The 19,888-nt window shown below is 35.6% G+C and overlaps 1 protein-coding gene across 1 annotated transcript in view; it reads right to left on the reverse strand.

Moving 5' to 3' along the window:
* MEOX2 (mesenchyme homeobox 2) overlaps positions 1-19,888 on the reverse strand; it is a 61,021-nt gene that overhangs the window by 2,958 nt on the left and 38,175 nt on the right. The window contains exon 2 of the mRNA XM_015853864.2: positions 10,846-11,018. Within this exon, the coding sequence (XP_015709350.1) occupies positions 10,846-11,018 (173 nt within the window). The remainder of the gene's footprint in view (positions 1-10,845; positions 11,019-19,888) is intronic.

Here is a 19,888-nt window from a genome sequence, read left to right on the forward strand (position 1 = left end):
CAAAGCATCTGGTATGTACAGTGAAATAAGTGTAAAGGGGAAGGCATTTGTTGCAGGCTGCTGTGATATAAGGAATTATCATAATCAGACCACATATCAGTTGTGTCCAGGCAGTCTTCAAAAGGTTACAGCATTAGTGCAGCACTTACAGCAATGTGGGGGAAGATGTCAGTTTGTTTATTTTGTGGGTTGTTTGTTTTTTTTGTTTTGTTTTGTTTTGTTTTTGTTTTTTAAGTCAGTGAAGTTTCTCTTGCAAAAGCCATGACTACAGTGGTGAAGTATAGTAAATGCAACCACAGGCACAATCCAAACACCAAAAATAAATGGGCTTTGAGTTCAGCCTGGTACAACAGAATACTCTCATCTTTCTTCTGAAATAGTGGCCCATAACATTTTCTTTCATAAGGAGAAATAACAGCATTAGAGAGAAGTTTTAAAAATCTAAGCAATTTTCAAAATGTTTTTATGTCCTTGAACAGAAACAAAATAATGGTGTGTGCAATGAGTGGCTTCAAGAAAAATAGAAGGAAACACATGAAGCTAAGAGAATCCAAAGGAGGGCTATGAAGATGGTGAAGGGTCTAGAGGGCAAGATGTGTGAGGAGTAGCTGACATCCCTTGGTTTGTTCAGCCCAGAGCAGAGGAGCTGAGGGGAGGCCTCATGACAGCTGCAGCTTTCACAGGGAGTGGTGGGGTAGTGCTGAGCTCTGCTTGCTGACAGCAAAAGGGCCTGAGGGAATGGCATGGAGCTGTGTTAGGGGAGGGACAGGTGGGGGTAAGGGACAAGTTCTGCACCAGAGTAAGATGCATACTGGGACATGATCCTCAGGGCAGTGGTCACAGCCCAAATCTGCCTGAGTTTAAGAAGTGTTTGGACAACACTCTTGTAAATATTGCTTAAATTTTGTGTAGTAGTCCTATGTGGAGCCAGGGGTGTGACTCAAAGATCCTTGTGTGTCCCTTCCATCTTGGGATATTCTATGATTCTTTCAACAGAAATATCAGAAGTAAGTGGCACCAACTTCCAGGTAATGGCCAGAAGATGTCATTCTGGGGAGTTCCTCTTCATTCAGATAATCTACCTAACTGGTGATAATGTAAAAAAAGAAATTTAAGAAAAAGGCTTAGGGTTTTTTTTTTAGCGATTTCAAATAATTCACATCTGATTTAGTTAAAGAATATCAAATAAGAAATTTCATTATTTGATATGCCAATGGTTATTTATTATAATATAATGTAATATTATATAATTTTTATATACATATGTAATAAAAATAATTTCAGTGAAATTTGTTATTAATAATAGCATGAGATTATTTTTACATCATTTGCTGTATTAATGTACTGGGGTACATTATATAAGAGAATAGGTATTATTTTGGGCATTCTCTGTCTATATATATATATATATATGTATATATACACACATACATACATACATATACATATATATATACATCCTTATTTCCTCCATTTTAAAACACTGAAATCTGCTTTTATCCCAATTCAAAGCACACTAATATCAGTGGGAGTGTTTCCATCAAGTCCAGTGAACTCTATATGAGGCCTCTTATGCTCGAGTGCTAATAATATGAGACAAGTCCTTCACTTGTTATTTCCTCTGAAGATCAAATTCAGATATAGGAATTCTGAACTTCCTTTGGAGCTCAAAAGTAGTTATGGCAGGTGTAGTAGTTTCTGATATGTGATCCATCCATATTTTCGTAACAGGAAGGAGTTGAAGCAAATTATGTGAAGTATATCATTTGCTTCAATTCATGGAAAACTGCCTTTCAGTTGCACAGATTATTTGAAACTTATGAAGCACACATCAGAACAGCACAACAGGAGAAATAATATGGGCGGGGAGGGAAGAGGGGAGAATATGAATGAAAAAATAAATAAATAAATTTTAGAAAGAGAAAGAAAGGGGGTTCAAAGATATGAATTTGAAAACCTCACAATTCTGTTCTCAGTGAAAGAACTAGTTTGTCCCATTTACAGCTTAAGCTAAAGCTATGACAACCTTGACAGTGTAGGAGTCCTTTTGCACTGCTTTAGTTAGCTTCAGCAGGAGCCGAATGTGCTCACCACCTCCCAGAATCAGGGTCTGATTGCCTATTATTTATTAAAATGCACTCCCTCTTCTCCTCCCTCTGACTAGCACAGAGTAACTATATAGAGCAAACATATGTATATATGGAAAACAAAGGAAGTAGACGGAAATGAATGATATTAAAGATGATGGTAGCATTAACAGCTGTTTCTACATCAGCACTATTGAGCACATCTGCTTACTGGCACGAAAGCACAGCCTCTTTTCCCTTAGTCAACAAGTTGTTTAGCATCTGCATCTCCACATCTGATGATTAGGCTGTTACTTAAGATTCGAGTAAATGATATCACATAGTGGTTCTCCTGATGTACCAGAGAAATGTTTTTGCTGTGACCAATTTATTTTAAGGAGTACTCTGGGATCACAGAACAAGATTCAAAACAAAGGAGCTGATATTGTTAGTCTACACTACTATAGTTTTAGTATATACTTAGATGTAAAAGTCCTTAGAAAGCTTAGGTACCACACTGTTCTGTCTTTTACATATAGCCTCAGTACAACTTCATTTTCTGGAAATCAACAGATAGTTTTGGTTTCAAAAAAGCACGCCACCTAAACTTCTTATTTAACAATCCTTCAGTGGAGCCCTTCAGTCACATAAATGTTAAGAATAGTTAACTTATATCATACTCCACAGAACACAGATATTTCCTTTTGACAAATACAGAGATACAGAGAAAAGATTAATAGGTATTTTCTACAAGTAATGATTATGCATTAATAAAGACATTTTTGTCTGAAAAACTGTGAGACTGAATTCAAAATGCGCAACTACAATAGTGATACTTCAATCATGAAAATAGATATTTCTCTTTCAAAAAGCTCTTTTCTTAAATCTTATCTAAAATGACTTAATTACTATTTCTATTCCAGATTTTATTGGCACGAGCTCCATACAAGATTAAAACATAAGGCACCGATAGCGCACAAAACTTAAGTAGTATAAACAAGAGGGCTGTCCCACTTCAAGCTGTTATTTTGCTATAAGAGATGCATATTTTTAAGTATGAGCCTTAGAAGTCAGTATCCCAAATTCTATGCCTAACCAATGTTTCTAGAAGAACAGATCACCAAGCCTTTTAAGCATTCTGTCCCAGATCAGCCACTGTCCTCTTTCTTGTATTATTATTATTTTTAAGTTTATCAATTGAATGTCTTCTAATGCAGCTAAAAATATGGACAAGAAAAAATAATCTTGATTTTTCAAAATTAAAAAGGAAGAAATGTTTACTTCTTGTTTTTCTTTGGCTTTGAAAATCTTCCTGTTACTTTTAGATAGACAGTACATTTATCTTGCCAAATTTTAAAGAAAATCAAATTCCCAGACTTTATAGAAATCACTGGTGTTCTATAGCTGAAACTTACCTTCTTCACATACACAGAGATAGCATTTTCATAATAATTTACTCACAAGACTTATAAAAGCAAATAGGAATGGAAAAAANCTTGTCTATTGAAAAAAAAATAAGGTCAGCATCAGAGAATTATAGAATGGCTTGAGCTGGAGCAGACCCTCAAAGTTCATTAGTTCAACCTTCTGCCATTGGCAAGGAGACCTTCCACTAGATCATGATGCAAGAATCAAAACCATTAACTTAAATTTATTTTTACAATTGAAATTATCAATTTAAAATATTTTCAGAAATAAAGACAACATGAGATTTTAATCAGCTTGATACATGAGTAGTTTTATTCAACTGAACTTAATTTTTTCCTTATATGACCAAATATAATTCATATTTTTAATTAAAAAAAAAAAAAAACAAAAAACAAAAAAACCCAACTTGTTATTTTAAAATATATTTTAAGCTTAAAACCAATTTAAATAAATATACCTAGGTATTAAATCCCTTCTTACTTATCATAAAATTGTAGCAAAACATATCATTTGGAGAAAACTAACTTTTCCAAATAAACGAGTGGTACCAAAGCCTTCTGATTAAAATTGCTTTAGTCACCTTCTCAGTGATATCACATAATCTACTCAGTGTTACATTACAGAGCTTTGCACCAAATACTCACAAGTACTTTGCAGCAGCTGTTGAGAAAAAGGGGAGTTTGGCAGGTGCACAAAGGACAGCTGGAACTTTTGGCACCCAGGAAGGTGTAGGAGGGAGTTCTGGATTTTCATTACATAAAAGTCAGTTGAGCTTTGGTTACTGTTTAGGTGATACATTCTCCTTTTCTACCTCCCACATTTCGAAAAGGATGGAATAGACATTATATTTCAGAAGAGAGCAGTGATAAAAGTATTTTGTTCTCCTTTCAGAAAACTTTGACAGCAGTCAGTTACCTCCCTCTACTCCCTCCAAAGAAATTCCAGCTTCCCCACCAGTGCTCTCTGAAATTATTTTCCCAATCAGAGTGAATCATTTTACCCTCTCTAAGCCTTTCTGCAATAGGTTTCAGGGCTACACACTTTAAACAGAATAGGACACAATGGATTTCAGGTTGTTTCCTTCTCCTGACATGCTAAGGGGGTGTTTTTGACAAAATTAGTCTCTCTTTGTCCAGAGGCAAAGACAGGCAGCTTGTGAGGTTACACTTCTATAACATATCTTTTGGGGGATCTGCCTTTATTACATTCCTTTGCATATATAAAAGAAACCTACAAAAGAAACACATGGTGAAAAACTATCTTGGGAGGAACGTCTCCTTGAGACAAACTACATTTTCTTTGCATAAACACCTACTTGCATTGAATACATGTAGAACATTCTACTTCTTTTTTAAAAAAGAAATAATTTTCACAATTCTACACTCAGTTTGCATGAGACAAATGAGTGTGAAAGTTAAAAAGTAGTGGGTCATCAAGACTGACCCTTAGTTGAGTATGGTAATGTTGTTCTCTTAAGCTATTCTCTTAAGTTGTTCTCTTCTGTTAAGTTGTTCTCTTAAGTTACTACATAATGATGAGGAAAGTTAAACATCAAGAAGTTGACACAGCAGAAAGTAACCTACTGTCCTTGAAGGACTCTGTGGCTATAGAAGCCTTTACTCCTGTTCAGGAAAGAAGCACCATCACTTGTATTTATTTAAAGCAGTTCTACAGTTGCCTTCCAAAACAAGCCAATCTTAAGCCTTTAATGGCAAACTCAAAATTAACATCTGGTTTTAAAATTAGTAAGCCTCAAGAAGCTGCAGCTCTGTTCTGCAGGGACTCCCTGAGAAGGAGCTAGTGAAATCAGAAAGAGATTCTACATTTGAAAATAGTAAAAATTATTATAGCAGAGCCTTACTGTCTCTGTAAAAGTAGCCATATGAGGTACTAATATTTCTATCTATTATTACATACACTGTTTTATCTTGCTTATCACAGTCAGACGTTTCTCCCCACCCAGAACTCTATGGGGTTTCTCTGCAGGTGTAAAAAGTCCATTCACAAGTAACAGCTTGAAGCACTTGGATATTTGTGCACAGAATTCAGTCAATATTGCAAAAGTAAATATACTATTTGAAGTTTTGCCATGTACATTCTTTTTCTTGCAAATCAAAATTATGTACTAGTTAAAATTAAGTTTGCTAGCTGCATTCTTTCCTGAGAATGAATTGAGTTACCACAGTGACTGTTACTGCTAGTATTTATATTGCTCAAGACAAATGTAAAAGTATTATAGGGTTTTATTTTATTAATGGTGTTACTTCAAATAAAACAAACAATCCAAAGGATTTCAAGCCATGAAGGCTCATTATTATAGTGTGTGTAGAGAGTGTTTAGCACATGGAAGCTTGGAATGAGCAGCTGCCTTTCAGAGAAAATGTGACAGCACAATCAATCAGACAGACACGGTCAACCATGTCTTATCAATTTATGAACTCTCTGACGGAACCCCTTTCTTTGCATTGGCTGTTACCTTATTAGTCAAGTTCAGTTCCTAAAAAATGCTGTGATTAAATTCCCCTCAGCTCACTGATGCTGAAAAGGATTTTAATCAAGTCATTTCCATTTGTATGGGAGAAACTTTTCTCGTAGAAAACTTCTTTAATATCTTTATAACCGAAAAACTTTCAGTGTTCCAGTGTGGGTTATGGCCTCATTGCCCAAGGTACTATATCAACATTGCCTAAAAGCATTTAATTTATGATGCTGTCTCCTTCTTTTTCTGATAGAAAGGAGCATTTTAAAAGTTCTCACTCTGTCTATATTGGTACTACATATAGGAAGGCCTACAACAAACAGAAAAGTGCTCTTCATTTTGATCAAAATGCATCCCTTGTCAACGCACAGTCAAAGGTTTCAGGCATTTTATAAATGACTGGTAGCTTCTGGGTGGATATTGGAAATTAAAGTTAAGGAGAAATAAACTTTCTTGTTGCGATCAGCAGAACTTGATCTGTCTAGGTGGGATTTTCCGTTTATGTTGGCAAACAGAAGCATTACGTATTTTGATTGTTTATTCCGGTAACCTTATTTGCCTGCAGAACTATAATATTGCTCTTTTGATTAGCTCCATGCAAAAAGATCTTGTGAGGTGGAAAGATCTCCTACTCTTTCTATATTTGGCAAGATCAACTCCATAAAAATGTTCATTTTACCACGCCTCTGATACCCCACTGCAGCTGCTTCCTCTCCTCATCCCACAGCGAGATATTAAAAAGCCTGAATGGAACCTTCTCCAAGTTTATCTGGATGTACAAAAAAGCCAAGAATGCGCTTGTCAAGGTTAGAAATATCTAGGGAGCTAAGATATTTTTTAGTCTAACTGGCTCTTCAAAATATTATAGAGGCCTGCCAGCTGAAAATTATTAACTGCTGACTGAGCAGGGATTGTGAGTGCACTCCATAGGACATGGAGCAGGAATTATATGTACCTAAACTTCTGGAATCCTTACAATACCATAATAGAGCCATCCTACCACCAGATGTGCTTATAATGTTCTAAAAGTGCATTCTTAATATCTAGGCATTTGAGGTACTTATTTCATTTCTTTCTCCTGTCCTGTAACTCAGGTTTCCATTTGAGGGAGAGATAGGATTAATTCCTTTCCCTGATCCATATGTTGTGTGTTTTTTTTCATTATTATTTTTGTGAGATGGCCTTCCATGAGTCATTTATGTTTGAACTGATTTTGTAAATTGTTTCAGAAGTCAAATGGAGACTTACTTTGATGGCTGCAGAAAATTTTAATACCCTTATATAGCATTTAATATGGTCAGACATATGTTTTTTCTACAGCTTGATTAAATGCCAGAAAGGTAATTATGAAGTGTTAGTTGGTCAGTGCCTCTTTTAAGCTGCAACGTATGGTTGAAATTACCACTATAGTCAAGAGGAAGATAAAGCTTTCTTGGGATAATAGACTCCATGATTTATCTCACATATTGGGAAATAACTGAAAGTTGTAACCCAACAGTACTTTTCCCTAATTATTTTATGCTCATCTTCCCTCTGAAGAATATAATGTCATGAAAGAAGGAAGGGAAGAAAAAATAATGGAAGAAATCAAGAAAGAAAGAGAGAGAGGAAAGAAGGAAAGAGAGAGAAAAGAAAGAGAAAGGAAGGGAAGGGAAGGGAAGGGAAGGGAAGGGAAGGGAAGGGAAGGGAAGGGAAGGGAAGGGAAGGGAAGGGAAGGGAAGGGAAGGGAAGGGAAGGGAAGGGAAGGGAAGGGAAGGGAAGGGAAGGGAAGGGAAACAATATAGAAGAAGAAAGAATTCAGAAAACAAAAATGCTAAATGTTTAGTTCTGAATTCTAGTTTCTGAAAGGATACATTAGTTCATATGATATACACTGATGTTTTTTGTCATCTGCTGAATCAAATTTCAATTTTCTTTGTGCAAATTCAGTGTTTCAGGAGCTTGCATCATAAACAGTTATACAGTTATACAGTCTGTGATGAAACAGAGGTTATAACTAATTGCATGTTTGAAGATTTCAAACAAAGGAACTACAGCCAACCAGGTACCATTTTATTTAGACTGCAGCTTTTCTGGAAATACAGGATATGGAAACTACTTCAGAAATAGCATTTTTTTTTTAAAAGGCTTCATTACTGGAGAGAGTGATCTGGGGAACCCCACCACTGTATTCTTATTTGGTAATAATGCTTTTTAGAGAAAGGAATGCTTTCTTGTATATGTTTAAAATAGGTATAAGATCTGACATCCTCAGATGGAACAGCTAGTAAAAGAAAGGAATAACAACAGCATGTAAGCAAATAGGTGCAATTATCATTATCCCACTCAAGAATAATCATTCACTCTGCTAATGACAAAATGACAGGTCCTGAATATGAGTTCAGTTTCTTCACTGAAAAAGAAAGAAAAATTAGAGCAGATCTGTGCTGGAGTTTTTCTCTGGACATCCTTTAAATCACTGAAGCAATACTGTAAAATAAGTATGTAAGAAGATTAAGCCTTTTGATTTACTGCTTTTAGCTTCTGAAGACTGCCATACACTATGGAAACCTATGCCCAGATCCTAGACTATTTTTGCATCAAAGCAAAATACCTGATTTCAAAAAAAGACATTTCTAACTGCTTACATTAGAAATGACCCCATTACCTGGGTCAGTGTGATCCAGAATCCAAAAACAATGCCTAGATTTTCCTTTCAATTTTCCTTTTTTCCTTTTGATTTGGATTAACAATATAGATTTTATGCTATGCTTTTTTTTTTTTTTTTTTTAATACTACTTTATTTCATCAAGATATTAAACTGGATTCTATGAGAATGGATTTTTTTTTATTTTCTAAGTAAGAGTGGCTTTAAAAAGGAAGACAGGAAGGAAAGCAAGGAAACAGGAAGGAAGGAAGGAAAGGAGGTGTCTCTAGCAGCTCAGTTATCACTCTGTGACAATCTGGGGAAGCACAAAAGAATTAGATCAGATAATTAAGTAGACTAATTATAATTCCATAGAAATTATCACAGTTACCAGGATAATACAAAGGACTGACATTATGTGACAACCAGAAAACAAATATACACATAACTTATTTCTCTGTACTGGTCTTGCATAGGACGCCTTTTCTCCTCCAGAGAAGCTATTAGATGTTTGTCATTTACAGTATCTTAGATCCTTTTAATCTATCTCATTCCTCATCAACTTGATGTTCAAATTAAAGACTAAAAACTTTTATCAGGGACAACAGCTAAATTCCAGGTCAAATTAGCTACTGTTGAAAATGGGAATATATTTTCAGAATTCAGCAGATCACTTCCCGTAAACTTGCACAGCAAATAGTTATAAATTTTTGCTGCTGCTGCTCAGTTTTACACAGACTTTAACTTGCTAATGAGGCAAGAATTCATTCCTCCTCCTCTTAGGTTTCAAAATTAGGTGTGGAAAATAATCTAATTGTCGAGGCTCACCTGAGTCTGGTGGATTCAAAAAGAAAAGGGCAGAAAGTTATCAGTTGTTTGATACAAAATTGTATGGTTTATAAACAGACATATTTCAATAAAGGAAAATGATCCAGTGAACATATTATCATATTCATGTCAAACAAAAAAGTGTTGGCTCCTGCTTGCCAAGCTGGAAGTAAAAAAAATTCCTCTAGAAACCTTCAAGGAAAATGATACTTCACTCACATTTGAGTGACTGTGTTCACATAGACAGATTCTAAGATGTCTACTTATAGAAGATGTTAATAAATTTCAAAGCAACTGATTTAATAATTTTTCATATACAGTGTTCATGGTATTATTCTTATCATCAAACATGGTCAGTGAAAATATTTGCATATATAGTATTTCTCCAAATATTTTCAAATGCTTTTATTGTAACAATAGGGTGATCTGATGACTCTACACACACATATGGATAGTTATCTCTATTCAGTGCTATTTTAATGCTGTCTCTTACTGACTGTATCTAAAGCATTCTCTCACTCTATCATCAATTTCTGAAGAAAAAAATGACTGCTTATGAGTGTGCAAAATGTTTTCAACTTCAGTGATATAACAGTAAGTAACATTTAATCAGATTTCATGTTCTTAGGTCCATTATCTTAAATGCTTTTAATAAAACACATCTTTAAAATGCATATGTTAGTGTAATTACTATTTGAAAGGTAACTTGACCACCCATTCAGCATGTTGGGATGAGATCCTGAAACACTTCTGAACGTATTTAACATGAATATTTCCATTAGAAATCAATGTGACAACATGCACAATGAAACTTGAGCATGTGCAGAAGTGTTTCCCGGACCAGAGCTTGGTGAGCAGGAAACCAATAACAGCGATAAGAAATTCCATCATCTCCTCTGCTTTCACAGCACTGGGTAAGATAAAGTGGTTAAAAATGCCTGTATTCCAGTTTTGCTGGTGTTCCCATTTCTGCTGTCATCTGGAAACAGGATGTTCAGAAACTCAGGACAAATGGCAACTGCGTACATTTAATAGACTAAAACAAGATGCTCATATTTGTTGCATGCAGGCAAACTGACTGCTTGTGCATACAATACTTGGGTCCTACCACTCTCATCCACATCAGCATGGAAAGATTAGAAAAGATATGCACCAGTTTAATATACACATTACTTTTATCTTTGTTTACCATCTCTGCCTCCAAGATGAATCTAAACTGTAGGTGGCACGTGTTAAAAAAAAAAAGGTTACTTGCATAACAGATAATAGATGTGTATCTCTTTGATACGTACATTCAATCTGGTATATTTATATATTTGTAAACAACATAAGCAAGAGCTCTATTTTGAAGAGTTACTAACCACTACACATAACAAATAATGAGCAAGCATTTGAAGTTCATTGTTTTGCATCAGTACCTGTCTTTCAGTGAGGTCAAGGTTTACTGCTATCTCATATCTCCTCAGCCTGGTCAAATAGTTATGATGAGCAAATTCTGCTTCTAGTTCTCTGATTTGCTCCTTGGTGAAAGCTGTCCTTTCCTTCCTGGGTTTACTGTTGACCTCTGACTTGTAGTTTCCTTCTTGGGAATCTGGAAGAAAAAAAAAAAAAAAAAAAAAAAGACACATTGAAGTGTTGGAATTGTACAGCTAAATAGGAAACAATCTCAAATTTAACAACACATCTGCCTTCTGCATAAGTTAAATTCTTCAAACTTTCTTCTTCTTTCAGAAACACACACTTGTCTTCATACCTATGGATCCTTCCCTGTAAATCAGGAAAACAGCAGAAACTGTGGCAGATATGAGCTGCTACTTCCATTCACGCATGTCAAACATTAGCTCTAAAACCTTGCAGTGTTTCATTTCCGTAATGGTTCTCTGTAGAATTTCTGCAAAGCTTCATCTCTTTACATTTTTGGCAACACTCAGTGCATCCAAACATCTTTTGATTATTGTTTTAATGAGTAATACCTCAAGAATTGTTTTCTCTTATTATTTCACTTAAGCTTGAGCATTTTAAAGAATACACTTTAAGGTTTATGTTTTTGGTGAAAAGAAACAGACAATTCATAAGAAATTCAATAAAACCTTAGGAAGAAAACAGCAAGCATGTCCCATGTGATAATGGGGAGCCTCTCCTACTCAAACCAAGGCGTAGGTAAGGAGGCTAGGAAATAGCTGGTATCAGTACAAGAAATTTCTTACTGCTGCAGCTGATCACCTAAAATACATTTGGTGACAGAGGAGCTTTCTTCAAAGTTTGATAATCACCCTCCAGGTTTCTCAGAAGGAGTTACATTCAGTCCTGAGCCAAACTCAGTGATAGCAATGTCTATCAGTAAGGCTATTTAAATAAAAGAGATCAAACAGTGGGAGAAGACAGACAGACAGGAGGAAAGAAGGAAAGAGAGAAGAGAGGAAGGAAAGGAAAGAAAGGAAAGAAAGGAAAGGAAGAAAGGAAAGAAAGGAAAGAAAGGAAGGAAAGGAAAGAAAGGAAAGAAAGGAAGAAAGGAAAGAAAGGAAAGAAAGGAAAGAAAGGAAAGAAAGGAAAGAAGGAAGGAAAGAAAGAAAGAAGGAAGGAAGGAAGGAAGGAAGGAAGGAAGGAAGGAAGGAAGGAAGGAGGAAGGTAAGGAGAAGGAAGGAAGGAAAAAAAAAAAAAAAAAAAAAAAAAAAAGAAAAAAAAAAAAAAAAAAAAAAAAAAGGAAGGAAGGAAGGAAGGAAGGAAGGAAGGAAGGAAGGAAGGAAAGAAGGAAGGAAGGAAGGAAGAAGGAAGAAGGAAGAAGGAAGAAGGAAGAAGGAAGGAAGGAAGGAAGGAACAAGAAGGAAGGAAGGAAGGAAGGAAGGAGAGAAGGGAGAGGAAGGGATGAAAGAGAGGAAGGGAGGAAGGAAGGAAGGAAGATGAGAGGAAGGGAGGAAGGGAGGAAGGGAGGAAGGAGGAAGAAGGAAGGAAGGAAGGAAGAAGGAAGGAAGGAAGGAAGGAAGGAAGGAAGGAAGGAAGGAAGGAAGGACAGGAAGGAAGGAAGGAAGGAAGGGAAGGAGGAAGAAGGAAGGAAGGAAGGAAGGAAGGAAGGAAGGAAGGAAGGAAGGAAGGAAGGAAGGAAGGAAGGAAAAGGAAGAAGGAAGGAAGGAAAAAGAGAGGAAGAAAGAAAGAAAGAAAGAAAGAAAGAAAGAAAGAAAGAAAGAAAGAAAGAAAGAAAGAAAGAAAGAAAGAAAGAAAGAAAGAAAGAAAGAAAGAAAAAGAGAGAGTAGAAAAAAACAGAGTAGGACCAGACATTTATGTGTTTGGGAATGATACAACATGTATAAATCCAAAATTAGCAAGAGAACAGTAGAAGAATCATTTGTCAGCTCCTGGTCTCCTCAGCCATCTTTGAAAAATGTCACAGATACACTGACACTTCTGCTGCTGATTTAAATAGAAACCTGCATCAACATCCAAATGAAAAGGCCCATAAGAAATCACTCCCTGGAACTCTGTGTCAAATGCATCATCAGCATGCCTGAGATAGTCCAACTGGCCAGTGAGTCTGGTTTCAGAACTACAGGCAACTATCTTCATTCTGTAAAGGTGTAAAGATATTCTGTAAAGGTTTTACTTTTTATTAGTTAGTCTGCCATGTAGATGAGAACTGGATTTTTTTCAGTCAAGGAAGTTGTTGATACTTGACTCTGTGCTAGAGTTATTAATTCATATTTTAAAGTTGATAGCTTCAAATCATTGAAGACTGAATCACCCCTTAATTTCTTAATTTGTGCTGATATGTCACGGATCTTTGTTTCAAATGCAGTGCACTGTTGATGTCTGTACTGCGGGCATATACCAAAGTGGCTGAGTGGGTATGGGAGCTGCTCAGCCCTAGCAACAGCTGGGCTTCTCTAGGAAAGACCCCACTGTAAGGCACACCCACCAGGTAAGCATGCAGTCAAGGTTTATTATCCAGATGTGGCACAGAAAACTTGACAGATCAAAACCACCTCAAACCAAGACCACTACTTTTCCTTTATACTAGTTAGTTATACTGTCACTGTAACTTCATTTTTCACTTGTCACAATATGCACACAGCTTTAATTCCCCAAAATTTCCTCTTCTGCCACCTCATCATGGGCCTATGTAGGTCGAAATAATATATAGATGACCTGACCTTGGATACTTATGCTCTTATTTTAGCTTTCCACTGAAAAATATCTCTGAACCATTTTATTTAGCATTTTGACTTGCTGTTCCTTATACCAGCAGTTTCATATGTTTGAAAGCAGGTGGATGTGTATGTTGCTTTCCTACAGAATGACACAGGAATGTATTTCATGCAAATGATTGTTAAAATCCTCTTAGCATCCTGGGTAAACCTGTGCCTATGTACGGCCATGAGCCAAACAGTATTCCCATGTTGGTAATTATAACAAATATCCATGGATCACCATTTTCCATGTTAATAGTTGTGACCTTAAATAAAAGTAATACATCTACAGATGACAATGTCAACATTGAAATTTCATTATTGCAAATGAAGACGAAACTCATGAAAAGCAACAGGACTTGTGGCTAAATGGCTGTTAACTTCTGCAAGTGCTCAATCAAGCATCCCTCAGGAGGATCCTAATATCTGTAAGTTACTGAAACAAACACTTTTTCTACAAGTGAAGGGTTCTAAGAGGAATCCAGAATTAATATTCCACCAGTAACACCCCAATAAACCAAGTCATTCTTTAGGCTAATACCCAGAGGTCACACTCATAGTTCTGTGTTCTCAATTTATAAATGGCTTCGGAATCTAAATTCCAGGTTCCTGGGATATTGATGTAAGGAAATGCAACTGCAACAGTAGCATTTGTCCTTCTTGTTTGCTAGCACAGAGAATTCAGCACTGTTAGTGACAACAGCCCACACAGACCCTGTGTGAATATAAGCATGCATAAACATCTGATTATTCAGACATTCCTGACATTGCTGGATGCTACCTTTAAATAAATGCCAGGTTGAAAATACTTGACAGCTGCAGTTCTGTCAGCAGTGTGATTTCATCAGAAGACTGACACAGTGGCAAAGTTTCAAGTACTTTTTTTCTTTTCAATGCATACCACTGAATGCATTTGCCATGCTGCTTGCTAGACAAAGCCTACCGTAGGTGCTGGAAATTTCTTCTGTGCATAAATCTCTAAGTGATTTCTCATTTTGTCACACACACCTGTCTTGGGTTGCCATGGCCTACTACAGAGCTCCTTACTCTTCATGGGACAGGCAGGTCAAACAACACATTTTCACTAGAAATGTATTTTCACTAGAGAGTATACCTGCTTACCTTTCCTGAAACAAAAGAATTTTCATATCTGTGTTACTTTTACTGTGTTGTCTTTAGTAACTCTGAAACCTGACAGAGAAACTCTGTGTCAGGGCCACTACAGCTACTAACAGCCTTCACAGCTTTGGGTGCCCACATAATTGTCTTCAGGAGACAGAACTGTAAGTTCAGCTCTTCAAGCTCATTGCTGTAGTCACATCGAGACCTCATAAAATACATGGAAGAGCTCAGTCATGAGCTAATACATTTTTTCTATTGTTCAGTGTTTATATTTACCCTCTCTGTTGAACCAGGACTGGGAGCTCCCATTTCTTCCTGACATTTGGGTCTCTGCTTGCATCACCTGACTAGTTTCTGTTCGGTGGAAAATGGGTGGGAGACTTGGAAGAGAATTTTGGCAGAACTAATGTCAGCTTACATCTGTTTTGCAGCTGTTGCAACTAACGCAAAGAAAAAAGTCCCAAAAATCTTAGTTTTCTTCTACTGGCTACATCTTATGCCAAATGGTAGGTGTAGAGACTGAGAACAAAGCCTACAGGGATCTAAGTTACAGTCCTTGCCTCTCAGAAGGAACACATAAAATAAATGCAGATGGTAAAAACCACACGATGAAAAATATATCAATCTATGTTGTCTGTCTTCTGCTTTCTCCCAGACGAATTCTGGCAATCCCTCAGAAGACACAGCTAACATGCAGGTATTAGTACCTTATCAGTCTCTTTTTGCAAACCTTTGTTCTTTGGATGTCACATAATATAAGCAGTTAAATGCTGCTTCAAGGGGGACAGGTCATACCACTTTCTCATAATTGTTCTTACTAGTTTCCAACATCTCTTCAATGTTTCCTGGTAATTAAAAATGCTTGTTGATAGCTGATGCAGAAAGTACCATCTAAAAAGGCATTAGAAGTTTAAAATGACTGCATGAAAGGATTTCAGAAGCTTAGATTATTACTAAGCTCAACATTAGCTCAAAAAAATTTTTTTAAAAAAAAAAAAAGATTGCTAATTGTGCTAGTTTTCATCCTCCAAAATTAATCCTTCTGTACTCTTAAGAAATGATTGATATTAATTCCAACATTTGTATTGTCCTGTCAGAATTCCTGCTTCTTTATTGTACATCACTGAAAGATAAAGCTTTCCAAGCAAGCACAGCATCAGAGTGTGGAATATGTCATTTTGGCAATTTTGTTTTTGATACATGCCTAGGAAAAACAAAACAAAACAAAACAAAACAAAAACAAAAACAAACAAACAAACAAACAAACGAAAACAGGCCTGTTCACAGAATTGGGAAAAAAATACCAATCAATAATAGACTGGTGATACAAAGATCTGCAGCTAAGTATGCTCAGAATCAGGTGTAAAATATGTCTGCTATTTTTTCTTATAATAGTTCAAAAACCTTCTGAGTAAAAAAAAAAATTAACTTTCTGTCAACAGCTGGAATGTAAGATCACAGATAAGAAATTTCAGAAAAAGAGTGGTGACAATCATCAATAATTTGTGACACAGGCCATCAGAATTCCAGTCCTAGAACTGTCATTCAATGACCAGTTTCTCAGCTTTCCCTCACATTTTCCAACATTTTTCAAAGAACGACCCTACCATAAATAAAATATTTCTAAATTTATGTCACTATAAATTTATAGAAAAGATGGATAAATTAAACGTTCTTAATTGCATTCCTTCCTAAAAACGATATTCAGGCATTTGCTACAAACAACTACTAGATGGTATTTCACTTCAAAATGAAATAATCTATGCAAATAAATCAATGTGTGAAACTTCTCACTTCTAAGTAGATCAGTACTTTTGTGAGCATTTCTTTGAAACTTAAGTCCTCTGCATTCGTTTAAATAACTAATGTAAACAAACATCTTCAAGCTCCTAAACATCAGCAAGATAAAATAATGGCACGTGATTAAATGCCAAAGCTTTTTTTCTTAAACTTCAAGAAATCTGCAGTATGAACTTAGGAGAAAGTGCTTTAGTATCAGGGCAATAATCTAGCAAAATATCATTTATCTGAGATACACTGATGAAAAAGCAACCTTGTACTGCTACTTTAGCAAGGGGATGTAAAAAAAGAGGGAAAAAATATATTTTTTTATGTGAAGTACATGCTGGTATACAGCTGAACTGCCTGACCTGATTGTTTATGGTTGGACTGGTTGATCTTTTCCAACCTTGGCGATTCTGTGATTCTGTGATACTTCACAGTTAACTATATTTTCTGGCAAAATGAAACACACAGACACAAGTTGGCATAAAGTCCTCCATATGGTTCCTATTCTTTTGCCTGCAACTACATGTGAGAACAAGATTTACCCAGAAATGGCCAGTTTCAAACATTTTTTTTTACATTTAATAGAAAATGCTAAGCAGTTGTTCCATTACATTTATTTTTCTAAATTTTCAACTCAAAGTTCCTTAGACTTCGTATGCAAACTTACCTGGAGTTTAAAACATTGCTCTCCAGCAATGCTTTTCAGCATCCCTTGGAGTTTTTGTTCAGTTAAAAATGAAATTCCAGATTGCTGAACATTGACAATTGGTCAATCTGTGGCTACAATTCACTAAATGTGTTTAGAGAATCTCTTCTGAAAAGTGAAACAAGCATCTTTAATTCCATAATTCACAATACTGCCTATGCAAACAACCCAGTAGCACAAGTATGATGTCAAAATGACATGAAATCTTTTTCATTCTAATGAAAGCACATTTTTGTTTGCTTATTGAGTTAATTCATTCTAACCCAATATGTGACAACTTTCAATTTAAAACAGCCTTATATCCACTCCCTAAAAAAAATAAAAATAAAATAAATTGAAGTGGCACAGAAAGACCTGTGTATATTCTGGAACACACCATATACCACCCTAAACCATTACCTACTCATTGGTGTTGCCAGTTTTTGTTGTTGTTGTTGTTGTTGTTGTTATTTCAGCCTCCTGAAACTACAAGTCTAGGAAATATACTCCAGTATTGAAAACACTGATTCATAATACTGTGATAGCAAATGCTGTAGGTTTTTGAAGATACCTGTGCTGGAAAGTATATGCTTCTGCCAGGTCATCTGATCCATATCACTATATAGAATATACAAGTCATTTACTATTCAAGCCTTGTAAAACTGGAAGCCATTGAAGATCTTAATATGGAAAACCATATAAGCTTTATAATTACAGCTTATTAACATATGAGAGACTTAAAAGATCTTTTAAGAAACTACAAAACCTAAAAACCAGTTTAGAAATTCATCTCAATATTTCACTTTCAGAAACCTTTCAGTATGCATTTAAATTGGATTTTATCTTGTGGCACTTCAAGTCCCATTCAGAGTTCTGGAGATTCAGCTCTTACTTTCAGCACTGGATATGCATGAAGATTGCTTGTCTATTTATAGAATCATTTCTTTAATTAGCTTTCATGCAGAAGAGTTTCATTAATGAAGGTGGGAGAGGGCATCATCACCTACTCACAGATTAGCAGTGAGACTTCCTAAGAGTTAATTTATAAAAATAAAACAGGAAATTTTCCACACATCTTTCTTAAAGAAAGACATCTAAGTGGAGAAAATGGTAGTTGAGATAGGAACTCATGTAATCTTCCTTCTCTTTTGTCTCACTTCCTAGACATCTCCCACCAAGGTTCTTTCCTACTCCGGGGAAGCAGAATAAAAGTGAAGAGAGATTAAATCCACTGCAAACAAGTGCATGCCTCAGTCATCAGTACTAGCCTGATCAAAGCCTTTCCCTTGACAAGCAGCCATACCTCCTGTAAAGCAAGCATTATAATACTCCTCTGGTCCCTACTTTATTGTATAAAAATTCTTAGGAAAATAGTTTTTTTTCCTGCAAAGATGATACATGAAAGATCTAAAGTACTAAAGCAAAACAAACTGGATGGAAGTGCTTGCTTAAGACAAAAGAATATATGACACAGAGAACTTATTCAGACAATCACTTCTCAGCAGATCTTATCTCCAAAAAACACTGAGTTATAGTTTTCAATTTAGCTTTATGATGCAGGAAAAGCTTTGTGCCCCTAAAAATGCTGGAGGAGCTACCAGTATTTTGGGATTCATATTTAAAAAACAACCATTTCTAATTTCTGCCTGGAAATACAAAACAAAACAAAACAAAAACCATAAAATATTCAAACAACAAAGAATATATTAAGATGATAATATAGTATAATATATATACGTAATATATATATATAATATAATCAGATAGTAATATAATACAACAGGTGAACTTTTTGCAGGGATGCTTTCTTACAAGCATGTGTATAACATATCTGTTAAAATATAGCTCAAGTTGTCTCACATTGTATGAATTCCATTGTGAGAAAAAAACAAATATTTTGCTTGAAGGCACCAACAGCAGCAGTAGTGTAGGTAAGTCTGGTAAATGGAAAAATATGTTGCAGTGACCAGCCATTAGGACGTATACATGGAAATTATACCAGTGTAAGTCCTGCATGTGCTGTTTGGAATTGAAATATCATGCAAAAAGTTATATTGTATTTATTCTCTACAAATATAGGCAGACGCTCTTACTATTACGAATCCAAAGTACATTGGAAAGGAAACATATGTTGAGCAATGCATTTTAGAGATCTGGACTCTAAATTAATTTCTTTATATGAATGGTCATTAGTTTTACATGTTTTCAAATTTACCTTGATAGTCTTTTGCATTTAAAGCAGGAAATTCCACTGTAAGACCAGGATGTCTGTTTCCCAAATGGCAGTTGGCTCTTACTAATGATTACTAAATTCTTAGAAATTTGGGCATTCAAGATACCATTTGTGACATCTGTGAGTAACACTTTCACTGAGATGGTGTAAACTTAGTTATTCCTTATAAAGATTTCAGTTATTCACTTTTCAAATACCACTACAATAAATCTCTATGAATTCCCAAGTATGATCCCAATTAAAAATCATTGTTGTGTTATAACCATAGGCAGATAGACTTTACTTTTCTACATGTAGTGACTATATTCACCTTATCTAAACTTTGCTGAAGTCAAGGTGTTTCCACCTTCCATCTCCAGACTTGACTGAGCAAGTTTGATGCTCTTTCCTTCTTAGGTATACAGATGTTACGTAGAAATATCATAATCACCCCCACTTGTCACACATTAGAT

The sequence above is a fragment of the Coturnix japonica genome, chromosome 2, assembly GCF_001577835.2.
Source record: "Coturnix japonica isolate 7356 chromosome 2, Coturnix japonica 2.1, whole genome shotgun sequence".
Classification (NCBI taxonomy): domain Eukaryota; kingdom Metazoa; phylum Chordata; class Aves; order Galliformes; family Phasianidae; genus Coturnix; species Coturnix japonica.